We start from the raw sequence: 13711 nt of genomic DNA, 5'->3' as shown, positions 1-13711 counted from the left end.
TTTTCTGTTGACATAACATGAGTATTTCTTTGTCTATACGATAATTTGTCTATGCATTATTTTGTTCTCACTTGCATCACAGCACTTCTCCAACCAAATACCTTTTTCTTTTTATTTCATTGTATTTCAAAAGAAATGGCCGATGATATAAATGCTTCTATTGTTTTTCATTTCTTTACAGCATCAAAACATATGATTGATAACAGTAACTGCAACATTCCAATGTTAACAAGTCCAAAAGAGAGGTGAAGAGTGACAATGGTATTTAAACTACATCAGATCTAGAGAGAAAAGAAAAAAGGAATAATTATAAATTATTTATCTGTGTAAAAAAATAATAACAAAAAACAACGGTGGTAATGTAATTAAATTTAAACAAACAAAAAGAGAAATGTAACCTTAAAATCACTCAATACTAAATACCTGAGAGTGGGAGTGTAGTTTTTTTATAGTGTTAAATGATTAAAAATTAAAAAATTAAATGTTTAACAAAGAAAGTGTAAAATAAACGAAACTTTTATACACATTACATAGATTGTTGGGGGCGGGCAATCATTTGTGTCCGTATTGAAATAATCTCAAGTCATATTTGCCACCATCATCCTCCACAAAAGTTATAGGGTGTGGTATAAAACATGACTAAAAAGTACGAGTTCGATTGGATAATTCCGGTACCACCGGAATTAACAACTGGCTGTGTCTTCGATCGTTGGTTTGAAAATGAAAAGGATACCAAAGATAACGATTTCGAAAAGGATGCCTTATTTAAAGTGGATGAATATGGCTTCTTTTTATATTGGAAAAGTGATGGAAGGGTAAGTAAAGAGGATGTTAATATTTATTTGTGGAATATTCCAAAGGCTGTATCTCTTTGTAACCATTATTATTATTTTTTTGTTTGTTTTTTTCTTTTCATTTCTCTTAGGAAGGAGATGTCATAGAATTATGTCAAGTCAGTGATATAAGAGCTGGTGGAGTACCTAAGGTAAGTAGCTTAAATCTAAAGGGTTTTATTATGGCAATTTTTAACCAAGTTATGGTTGATACTCACTTTCAATGTCTGTATAGTCTGTAAAAATACGATTTGAGAGAAAGGAATATATTAGGCTCTAATCTTGGCTACTCACTACAAACTTATTAAAAAAAACACAAACAACAGGTTCTACCAAATCTTAAAATTGAATGGAAAATTTGACTAGGAAACAAATTCGAACTTATGGCAATCCCCCGAAGGCATGTCTTACGATACCAGTAGTTCGATTCTCTAACCCATTCATATTAACTCAATGATATGGGACCTACAGTTTATTGCCGAGTCCGAATGGCGTGTCCTAAGACACCACTTGTAGAGAACTTTTACATGGCTGAAATACTCAGGAATTCTGTTAAATTTTATTTGAACTTTTCATTCATAATTTTGCCATTCAGTTTGACCGATATTTGTCGCTACCCCAAAAAATGAATCAAACAATAACTCGGTTTTGGACAGCGCCTGACAAACCAGTGTACATTTATTTTTTTCGTCTTTTCTGTCTGTTTGGAATTAGCATTTCTCGAAGAAGCTGCTACAGATTGTTGGGGCTCGTGCCTGGGTTGTACAAAGGTCCGTACCATGGTAGTGTTTGGTTGATTTGTCACGAACATATTTCGGAAGACTTATTCGGTTGTGGGCCTAGGGCAATACAGACTATATTATATTATACCGTGATCGATTTAGCTAGATGTGATATGATACTACGTAGCATTATCCTATACAGCAAGATAACCGCAGTATCTCACATCACATGTTATTGTACCAAGGTTTCAGTGTGTTTGGCATAGAGCTAAACAGGAACTACAGCATACAGCGTTGTAGAAGATTAGCTCTACTATTTCACATCTCGATTGCGTCAGATCTATTATAAAAGGAGAACTGTGTAGCCCTTCTAATGTTCGGGTAGAAGAACGAATTTCCGGATCATCTCCGTTACCGTTCGCTATATAAATACATGCTGGTTGAATAGCCGGTGGAAGGCCAAATTACCCAGAAGAGGCGGAGACACCAGCTTGAAATTGGCTTAAGTTTGACTGTAGTGACCAATATTTGGAGTGTATGAGGGTAGCGGTAAAATGTGGAAAAGCTGAGATAGAACTGCTAAATTTGTACATCCCGCTGATTCATAGCTATGTCCCGAGTTATTCGCCTGACATCAGGCCACTGTTGGATGAAGATAACCGGCTGGTCCTAGGAGAATTTAATGCACATCGTGAGTTACGACATAATACATAATAATTGTTCTACAAACATCCCATACGGGACAAGGGAGACTTCTCTCATATCAATGACTGCAGGTCGATTCATATTAGCTCAATGATATGGGACCTACTGTTTATTGCCGAGTCCCAACGGCGTGTCTTAAGACACCACTTGTATAGAAGTGGAAATACTCAGGAAATATCGCCAACATCACTGAGGGGTATTCTGCCACCGTTGGAATTTTTGATGTTGCCTGGCCGGGGAATTGAACCCACGACCTTCAGCGTGCAAGGCGGATGTGCATACCATTGCACTACGATGGCACCCAACGACCTTCAACCCCCTGGAAATGACCAGAGAGCGCTGGCTGAGCAAATAGATAGCTCCACATTTCTCACCATGAACGAGGACTCACCCAGAAGGATAAGGGGAGACTGTCATAGTTCGTCTGGCAACGCGACATTTCTCTTGGGTAGGATTATCTCCTTATCCTCATCTCTATCAAAATATCACCCTACTTCATAACCTCTGAACGCCGTACTTTCCTTAACCATGAACAAGTCAATTGGCAAGGATTCAGAAATTTCACCAACCAAATCTTCAGAGAACAGCCCAATACCTCTGATGTTCGGGTAGCAAAGAGGAATTTCCGAGACCTCGTTACTGCTGCAGCCGGTCGTCATATTCCTGCTGCTCGAATACGTGAGACAATACCTAATTTCCCAGCATGTGCGACAAAATTAGCTAATGAGCGTAATGAGTTTCGCCGTACGAACACTAGCGACAGAATCAGAGAACTGGCCATGGAAGATTAGTCGGCGAGCACAAGGGGAAAAAGTGGTTAGAGCATCTGAAGTGCTGCATCATTGGAACCGTTAGTAGTAAATTCGGAGTCAAGGGGTAAGGTGTTATGAATCCTGGTAAACAGGATGACCGAACCTCTGTCATGTTTAACGGTCTGGTTGGGACAGATCCAAAGAGGTGCCCGGTTATTTTAGCTGATTTATTGAGCACCCGATAGCGATCTGTCAAAGATAAGTTTTTATGTCGTTTGCGATCTCTTGCGGTTAGACCTGTCGGAATTTCAATGGTGATGTTTTAGCAGTTTGATGAACCAGGAGCCGAGTATTTGAGCAAGGTCCCCAACTTTTTGTTAGCCACTCTAAAAGTTCCCAAAGCCTGGAAAATGGGCAAGATGGTACCGGGAGGTGGGAAACCTGGCATGGATTCCAGGAAAGGTTAATCATACAGGCCGACGTCACTTTGGTCACCAGAACGGAAACAGTGTGGTTTGCCAACGTAAGTGATACGCAATAGAAAAACTTCCAAACTTGCCAGAACGCAACTCTGAGAACCGCAACAGGGTGTCTCCTTATGTCTTTAGTCGACCATTTGCATGAGGAGACTAAGATCTTGCGGTCTGCACAACAAGATGTTGGCGACACAATATCTGCTCGGATGCTATATTTAAAAAAATGCAAATCACCATTTAGTGGATAGGTACCCCCACGTCCAGACATGCCAGGAAAGGTCTTCATAATCTAGGGAGGAAGGTCCAAAGATATATGTAAATCATAACTTTTAGATCAACAGGCTTATCAGCCAGCTTTGCGAAATATCCATACTGAGGGACAAACAACTGAGATCTGGTCGGTGTAGCCGCCTCAATTCTTATTGGGCTAGGATTGATGGCTCAACGCAGAACATCTGCACAGCATGAAATACCAGTCCGCATGATATGCTACACCTTTTCAACGGCCCAGCCCACGGCAGCGGGTTCTTTCGTACCGGATTGACCCGGAACCATAGTGTTTCGGCCAGCGGCTGCCAACCCAGCATTAAACCTTTGCTTCTACGTAGGTTTAAATGCTGCTACAACAACAACAACGGGCCAGCCAAACCAAATCACGTAACTCCACTCTCATTACGGACTAATACTATCCAGGTGGCGTCTTTTCTGAATTTGGAGTTGGCCAAACGCAAGGGACCTTTTTTACCCACTCCATTAGATATAGCTATTCAGTTGAATTTCTATTTAACTACCACAAAATCCTCCAGGTCCATCCATCCATTCGGCAGCATGTTGTACGTAGTCCTTGGCAAGGTCAATATTACCACATATCTATGGAAAAATACCTATTTCTTTAGTACGCGTATAGTGGCTCCTATATTGTACACGGGATATGGGTTAATCTATCAATATGTTATTAAACACCTGATTTATATAACACATTGCATAAGCCAAATACTAAAGAGTCTTTGATTATTTTCCTTGTGTAAAAATGTGTTGCTCTGAATGTTGCAATTCCACTCCAAGTTATGTATGTGATTCATTTGTTCTTGGTCCATGGACAAATATAAAACAAATTGAATTATTGCTGACACATGCTCTTCTCCAATTGAAATCATTAAAAGGCAATCAAAAATCTTAACGTAGACAAACACAAGGATTTACTTGTGTTTGCACACAAATGTTCACTTGAAATAGTAACAGCAACAACAACATCATTATCTTTTTCTGCAATCATCTTCGAGGGGTTCGTTTGTTAATGTTCAAGACGTAAAACATCAGCATCAGGATGCATCCTCATCATTATCCGTATTTCCTCTCTGCTGGCTTGCTTGCTTGCTTGCTGGCTGGCTGATTTAATCCTTAGTAATACTCGTATCAACCTTGATGTCATACGAAAAGGAAATGCTAGAATTATTGACAGTGTCTCCTGCTTGCATTGCTCGTGTGTTTTTTTTTTTCTTTTTCATACTGTCAATATGTTACAGTTAATCACATCAATAGTGTGCTGACACTCTATATTCTATGACAATTTTCCATTAGATCTCTCTCTCCCTTGCTACCCTTTTAAAGTCTGTTTATCAACAAGAAATGTTTTTGTGATATGATGAAATTTTTTATTTTATTTCCTGTTATTTTCTTTCTAATACAATATCCTGACTTTTAATAAATATAGTTGAATTTCAATCTATGGAATTTCCGTTTCATTTTCTCGAAAAGAGAGAGAGAGAGATGTAAGTAAAATTATTTACTTGATGAATGTTGACATTGAGAAATGGCGCGAAAAAATATGGCACAAACTCACGGTTTTGGAACGTAAGGATCAGCAAAACCGTGGTTCTATCTAATTTTGATGCCATTATTGGTTTTAAACTATTTCATAACTCATGAGGATTAATGCTTATACTGCGATTTGTAATCAGTTGCTCCCTCGCTCTCCCTCTTACAGTGCCGTATAATTGACTTTGAAAAGAACAATTCGTTGCATGTTATATTATATTAACATTTCTCTTTCTTTTTTGCTTTGTTGCTTTCTTTTACAGGATCCAAAAATTCTTGATAAAGTAACGAAAAAATGTGGAGCAGATATGGCGGCCCTGGATAAAAAATCTCTAACAATATGTTCCAATACAGATTATATAAATATAACATATCATCATGTAGTGTGTCCGGATGCGGACACGGCAAAGGTAAATTGAGTAACACTTTCAATATTATTTTCCATTTATTTTGAAAATTGTGATTGCCATATCATGAAAGGCCAATTGTAAAAGAAAAGAAAATATGAACACTTATGGCCACATGAGGACATGTTTGCCACTTTACAAAATTTTAACAAGTATTTCATTCTAAGAAAAGAACTTAAATTGTTGAAAAAAATCTAAATCACACAAAATTGTAAATCTCCAAAAAAAGTTATAGTTTTCCACACAAACAAAATGGGAACTTAACAATAGTCGTGCCACAATTTACTTTTTGCAACTAATATTTTCTGACAGCAGTTCTGCAACAACAGCAACATTTCCCCCAAATGTTCTTCACATCACCAAGGAAACTGCCAAAAAGTACGAAAAAGAAAGAACCCACAAAAGCCAATACCGACTGGCTTGGCTGGCAAGGCAAAAAGAACAACTGAAATCAAACAAAGATGAAATTGTGTGATGAAGTGGGGCTGTAGTTCACAAAGAAAAACTCACATCACTCATAATTTTTCAAACAATGAAGACTTTTTCTACTTTCCAAGAAACTAAGGGCACTTTTTCTTGTTTGCACAAAGTTGAAAACGGTATAGAGGGAAAAAGTTGTGGAAATTTGTATTAAAAATAGATTTAATCGATACATTTTAACAAATTGTAAACTTTTTAATAGAAACCATTGGATTCTTTTTTTGAGATTGATATAGGGAGGATTAGGATAATTTGAGGCCATACATCGCCTTATGTCCTATTACAAGTTTGATTTAGTTATTGGTTGGAAAGATTCAACATCGAAAGAAATGAGTTTTGAAGTTTAAAAACATTTCGATTCTTGGTACTCACTACTACTACGTGAGATGCTGCCACACATCCGGCAAAGAGAATGGAGAAGTGTCATTTCAGCGCCTAAAAGAGGCAAACAGGAAACAGAATTATGTTGAGGACACGGAACGAGCTCCAAAGTAATGAAACATCAAAATGAAATCACTTGGAAACTATAAGGTCAATAGGTCAGTAAGAAAGCAGGAAAACATTAAGCTTACGCGAAGGCTGAAGACGATGTGCATATGATATATATGCTTCAGCTAATGAGAAAATTCTGGCTAGAGGAACACATACCCGGTAATTGGAACGAAGGCATAAATTAGAAGACAAAAAGCTTGTTCCTACAATAGAGGGCTACATCTACCTTCCATCGCATACAATGTGATAAAAACACGTATTGTGTGAGTGACAAAAGGATATGGTCAACGAAATCGTACGAATATATATATATATAAATAGTGGAGAAAATATATATAGTAGTGGAAAATAAATAGGGGAGAAAAGCCAAGGGAAGCAGTTCAACATTTAGAACTTCTTTTGACAAGAAGGCCGTCACACTGTTATCCTATATTGCAATTTTTGTATTTCAAGCCATGCCTTAGTTTGATATTATTGTATACAACTATGGCATATAACATAAACGATCCTTGATAATAATAGGAAAGCTTCTATTCGAACTGTTTAGTACAAAACAAGTATACCGTCTAATGTGTAATCCACCGCTGGGACTTTGGATTTGCAGAGGGAAGTGGCAGAATGGTTTTCAGGGGGCAGATCGACACTTAACACCTATTTCTATAGTACAAGCCTGCTTTTGATGATAGAAACAAACAACTATATGCTCAAAGGTGGTAGTGACTTCCCGCATATCCATGAGTGCAGCCAATTCCAAACTAAGGAACTTCCGAGTTTGAATGGCATAGTTTTTATACCATTCACCATAAATGATATTGGAACCAGTTTACAGCCATTTCGGTTGGACAATATGCGCAAGAGAGGTTCTACAGGGACTATACAAACACGTGGACCTATACCAACAATTCTGTGCAGAAATATGTTACAGCTCCAACGGAGACTAAGTAATGTGTGTGAGAGTAATGAAGCCAAAACCTTCAAAATACCGAAAATGGAAATGTGCCGTTCTATGGAAGGTTATATACATATATCAAACCGTGGACCTATACTTACAATTCTCTGTTGAAATGCCATTTACCTACAGCAATGATAAATATTACTAAAATCGGAAAGTACCGTTCTATGGGGGCTATATCAAAACGTTGACCTGCACTGACAAATTTCTGGTGGGAAATTTTGTAGCCCCAACGGAAACTAAATATCACATTTCAGCCACTTTGATGAGACTAGCCACATTGTCCCATCAAAGTGGCTGAAATGTGATATTTACCTAAAATACCTAATATCTGGAAGTGCTGTTCTATGGTGGCTATATCATAACGTGGAGCTATGTCCACAATTTTTGGTGGAGAAGTTTTTAATCATTGAGAAACATAAATGCAAAATTACAACCAATTTAGGCTTAAACCCGGTAACCGTACCTGTGGTATGGGGGCTATACAAAAACGTGGACCTATGTCTACAATTTTTAGTGGAGAAACAATAAATGCCAAATTAAAGCCATTTTAGATTGAAAATGTAGAAAAAAAACTTCAAAATACCCGAAATCCGGTTATATGGGGACTTTACCCAAACGTGGACCTTGTATAGATAGTTTTTTATGACAATGGTTTCTTACCTCTGGAAACACAAAATTCAACTAGGTGGTCAAATTGGACTAATATTTTCAAAAATCTTAAAAGTGACACGTAGCGTTATATTGGGCACCTAATAAGCAATCTTGGGTACAAATATATTTTAGCCTCCGGAAACTCGAAGTTGCATATTACAACCAATTCGATGGTAAAATGGGACTAATACCTTCAAAATTTCTTAAAGCGTCGACGCGTCAACACCTCACTATATATTCGTATGGGGCCTAAACCAAAACGTGAACCTATTTAGACCATATTCAAATTCAATTCAATACTTTTGAATTGCATGCTGATCAAGAATATATATATATATATATATATATATATATTGTTTTTTTTTGTGGGATCTATAATGATTATTTGGAGGAGGTATAAACGTACCTACTTAATACACTCGTACTCCATTATATGGTGAAGAGTATAAAAACTCTCAAATTATTTTAATACTAATCAAATGCTTCAGACAAGGGGAACAAGTGTCGTTTGGGGGCACCTCTCGGATCGGTCCGAAATTTTTACCATAGGTAGTCCTTGGGACCCTGATTCCAACGATATATAAATTTCCGTGGGGAAGTCCATAATGGGTCTTGACATTTCGGAAATTTCGTACTTTCACACCTTTAGGTTGTTTAGGGGAACCTCTGGGATCGGGCTTCTTACAGTAGATAGCCCTTGGCACACTGAACACAACGATATATACCTTTCCGTGGGGAAGTCCGTACTTTCCTAGATATGGGTCTTGACTTTTTTACTTTTATCACCATTATTTTTAAAACCTACGCAATATGGGACTCGTTTTAAAGCTCACGAAGAGTACTTTCCAATGCCGCCAATAATTAAAAATGGTAATTAGATTTTTCAATTATAATTTATTAATTTATTATACGTCAACATCCTTTCTTTTAAATTTAAAGTGTTCTTAAGTAGCCGGCCTTCGGCCGGGGATTTAAGACTTTCTCCTATGGACAGGGTCAAAAGTGGGCTACGCGATCAAAACTCTCTTGTAAATTTAAAGTTTTCTAAGTAGCCGGTTTTGAACAGGAGTTTAATACATTCTCCTATAAACAGGTGTAAAAATAGGTCGCGTGCATAAAAGTACTCTCCATAAGCTTTAAAACGATGCCCATATTGCCCACGTTAGTATTGTAAAATGTCAAAATTATATATCGTTGTATTCAAGATGCCAAGGGCTATCTACTGTAAAAATTTCAGCCCGATCCGAGAGGTGCCCATAAACAACCTAAAGGTGCGAAAGTACGAAATTTCCAAAATGTCAAGACCCATATCTCGGGAAATATGGACTTCCCCCTGAAAATTATATATCGTTGTATTCAGGATGTCAAGGGCTATCTACTGCCCGATCCGAGAGGTGCCCCTAAACGACATTTAAGCCAGACAAGGAAACGGATGTGTACCTTTGAGAACAAGTCTAACTGCACGATATTCTTAATACCGAATGCAAAAAATGCGTCCATCCATTTGCACCTGAGGATATCTTACATTCCTACAATTCTAAGGATCTCCTCATTCCTTCCGAACCTCCACCCGCGCTTTGTGTTTCAATACCCATGCGTTCTCCGCGATGCAGCCCAAAAAAGGACGGATACCATACCGCAAAGCCCCTGACAGCCTCAATTATATCATGAACCCTCCAATAGCCGAAATTGCTATGTAAACCCCAAAACCCAGCCAACAAACAGCTGAAGAAGTTATATGAGATGGAAAAGGGAATATCTATGATACACCTTACACAAAATAGGAAAACTTACTCACTTACGCTGACGATATCGGCTTCGGAAGTTCAACTGTGCGAGTGGCAACAGCCAACTCTAGAAAAAAAAGAAAATTTGGCAATAAAATCTTTGAGAGTAGGACAAAAAGTGGATTCTGAAAACAAAAAATAAACAACGTAACTTTAAAAAATAAAAAGAGTAGAATAAATCTGTCTACTAGATTCTGCCTTTGATTGAGACAGCACTGCAAACAGCTTCTCGCAAGAGAAAAGCAACCCAAACGAAAAGCCACTATGTAAAACGTTGATACGACCCAGAACCATGGGTTCTTTCGAAAGCCGAAACATATTGGAAAAGTCTTTAGACCAATCTCTTTAGATGAAGAATATCAGTGGCATAAAATAAATGAAAAACTCACGAGAAGGAGGAAACATGTTAACTAAAAATTTGCACGTGTAAAACCTAATAAAAAACTATTGGCAACTTGTGAAAATGGTCATATTTGATTTAGCATACATATTTATGACCTAAACTTTGAGAAGATTTTCCGTTCTAATTAAGTATACACAATTCTCTTCAACTGTTTTCTTTAATTTCCCTCCAGTTTATAGATTTCCCATAACAACACATTGTCTCTTATTTTGTATTTTATTTCTCTTAGATTTGGTTACAAGGTTTACGCAAAATTACCCACAATGTTAAGGCCAATAATATTTGTCCGATGATGTGTCTGAAAAAACAGTAAGTCAACGAAAATAAACTACAGCAACAACAACAAATCTTTGCACCATAACAAACCAAGTGGATACTTCTTGGTCACCCCTTTCTTTTCACTTATCGTTCTTATAACCAATAAATATGCAAATAAGTTTCATATTTCTATTTTTTAACAATTTCTATTTCTGTGTTTTGCGTTCTCGCTGTGTTGTGCATGTGTCGTCCGTCTTAAGCGTTCATTCACACTTCCGTTTCAGACATTGTGGTCATAGTACTTCTAGAAAAATGATTGCATGTCAAAGTTCTATAGAATTGTTTGTTTCTTCATTCTCTGTTTCTGTTTCTCTTTGTTATTTTTATTTTGTTTTTCTTTTCTTTTCTAATTGTCGTGTGTTTTCTTTGACCATTGTCGATTCACCACCAGCAAGCACCTACCGGCTTGTGACGTTTTCTTCTAATGTGACATAACTGTTGCCGCCACATTGTTGATGTGTATTTTATGATATGTTAATAATATTATACCATTATTTGGTTTGTAAATAATGATATTGTGTGTGTTGTGTTGAGAAAATGCCGGCGGTCATAGCCGGAACAATTAATAACACGCAAACTTGGTTTGGTTATATGGGACAGGTTATAGTTGAAAAATATATACATGCGTACATACATACATGTATAATATTTGAGCTAACAGATTTCCTAAGTTATTGAGCTTTCATAGTGAAAATAAATCGCTAGTAGAAACCCAACAGAAGGGTACTACAAATACCACGCATATAAGATACCTAACAGGTGGCGTATAAACTTCATTCTAGTAGATAATTCATTCGCCCACCAGTACGGAAACAATGCAATAGGAATATTACTACGCCACCTGACACAGTCCAATGAACATTAGTATGAGTCATATTCCGTTTTACAATTTTAGGGAAAATTTCCTTAGAGGAAAAATGCCTAAAAATGGCGTATTCTAGTGGATAGTGTGCCAGACTACAAACCGTAGGGTTCGAATCTCGGCGGAGAAGGAAAATTCCTTCTCAAATTGATTTTCGAATATTTATAAAAAAAGAGGCTCCCTCCAGATGAAATCTATCCGAAGTCCCCTGACATTCTAAAAACAACCCTGGGCATCAACACCAACACAAGAGGATAACATAAAATACGGTTGGTAGGGGTACAACATAACAAACAGAACAACTACAACAGGATCTTACGTCAATGATCTTTTGTACACTAAATAGGACGCATATTGCGCAATGGAAAGTACGAACTCTTCGTGAAGCATAAAGCCTAGCACAACTTGAACAGCTAGTGGCGTCGTATAAGATCGATATTTGGGGTTTAAGCGAAGTGAGATGTCGAAATTCGGCAAGGAGATATCATAATTTGCATAGGTGGCTTTAACGAAAAATAGGGAGCGACAGCACCAACGCCCGTTCAACAATGGGAAAGCAAGGATATGGTGTTAAAACAATAACGGTGAGCGACTCTTGAAACTCTGTCAAACATTTTAGCTGGTCATTGGTTGGCTCCATCTTCCCGCACAAGGAGATTCATAAATGCACATTGACATCACATATACGTGAGTAGATAATGTAGCTCTCTGCCAGGCGTCAGAAACAAAAGAGGGCCTGACATTGGCATTGACCACGACCTTACCAGAGACGAAATAAAGATCAAATTGAAATACCCAAGAAGAAACACCAGACACATGCGGCGAAAACAACTAAGCCCACAACAACTCCAAAACAACAGAACCAGAAACACCCTAACCACGGCAACTCGCAAAAGTTACCAATAAACAAACACAATACATGGGAAGACACCACATTCACATATCACCAAGTTGCGGAAGAAACGTTGGGAAACAGGGAAACATTTGTAAATTACACCACATTTGGAATCTAAGTAGATCTAAGTTACTTCGATTTCACATCATATCAGCTTGAAAGGAAGAAAGACTGCCTCCAACATGGAAAAAAGGCATCGTTGCACAGTTGTTCAGGAATCGATCTTCCTGGCCAAAACCCCAAATTTTTGTCGTCACCGATTGTTAATTTCTATATGGGATTTAAAAGTAAATATTTTGGAACTAACTAACTAACTAACTTTGGGTGCCACCGTGGTGCAATGGTATGCACACCCGCCTTGCACACAGAAGGTCGTGGGTTCGATTCCCCGTCCAGGCAACATCAAAAATTTCAACGGTGGCAAAATACCCCTCAGTAATGTAGGCGACATTTCCTGAGTATTTCAGCCATGTAAAACTTCTCTATAAAGTGGTGTCGTAAGGCACGCCGTTCGGACTCGGCGATAAACAGTAGGTCCCATATCATTGAGCTAATATGAATCGGGGTGCACTCATTGATATGAGAGAAGTCTCCCCTGTCCCGTCTGGGATGTTTGTGGAACAAATTATTATTATTATTATTTTGGAACTAAGGAAATCAAAAAATTAGGCCAAAATATTGGAAGGTGTGAGCGTGGCGTGTTCCTAGAGATATATAACTGATATTGTGTTCATTGTTTTTTGTTAGGTAGGTAGAATTGTTCTTTTTAAGAACCGTTTCAATAAATTACCGTAGCGTTTACACGAAGTGAGCTATTTGATTTTTCCTCAAGTACTAAATTTTAGTGAAATTCAAAATTTAGTGGACTAGAACTTTTTGGGAAGCTGCATCCGTTTAACACTTTCTTAAATTTTTTGAAATTAATTGTTAAATAAACATACCGGACGGCTCAAGGGAGACTTCTTGAGAGCACCCCGAATCATATTAGCTCAATTATATGGGGCCTACTGTTTATCGCCGAGTCCGAACAGCGTGTCTTAAGACACCACATTTAGAGAAGTTTTACATGGCTGAAAAGCTCAGGAAATGTCGCCAACATCACTGAGGGGTATTTTGCACAGCTGAAAATTTTGAATCGAACCCACGACCTTCTAC

The 13711-nt window shown here is 37.8% G+C and overlaps 1 protein-coding gene across 6 annotated transcripts in view; it reads left to right on the top strand.

Annotated features, from left to right (window-relative positions):
• norpA (no receptor potential A) overlaps positions 1-13711 on the top strand; it is a 136163-nt gene that overhangs the window by 106118 nt on the left and 16334 nt on the right. For 3 of the 6 annotated variants that reach the window (XM_073973766.1, XM_073973768.1, XM_073973767.1), the window contains exons 3-6: positions 182-815; positions 926-985; positions 5570-5716; positions 10711-10790. In XM_073973766.1, coding sequence (XP_073829867.1) covers positions 636-815; positions 926-985; positions 5570-5716; positions 10711-10790 — 467 coding nt within the window. In that variant the 5' untranslated portion in view covers positions 182-635. The remainder of the gene's footprint in view (positions 1-181; positions 816-925; positions 986-5569; positions 5717-10710; positions 10791-13711) is intronic. The other 3 variants (XM_073973763.1, XM_073973764.1, XM_073973765.1) reach the window with 1 other exon arrangement.

This window comes from Musca autumnalis, unplaced genomic scaffold, assembly GCF_047663935.1.
Source record: "Musca autumnalis isolate F117 unplaced genomic scaffold, ASM4766393v1 scaffold_3, whole genome shotgun sequence".
Classification (NCBI taxonomy): Eukaryota; Metazoa; Arthropoda; class Insecta; order Diptera; family Muscidae; genus Musca; species Musca autumnalis.
The sequence above is the reverse complement of the archived record's forward strand: the minus strand, read 5'-3'. Positions and strand labels throughout refer to the sequence as shown.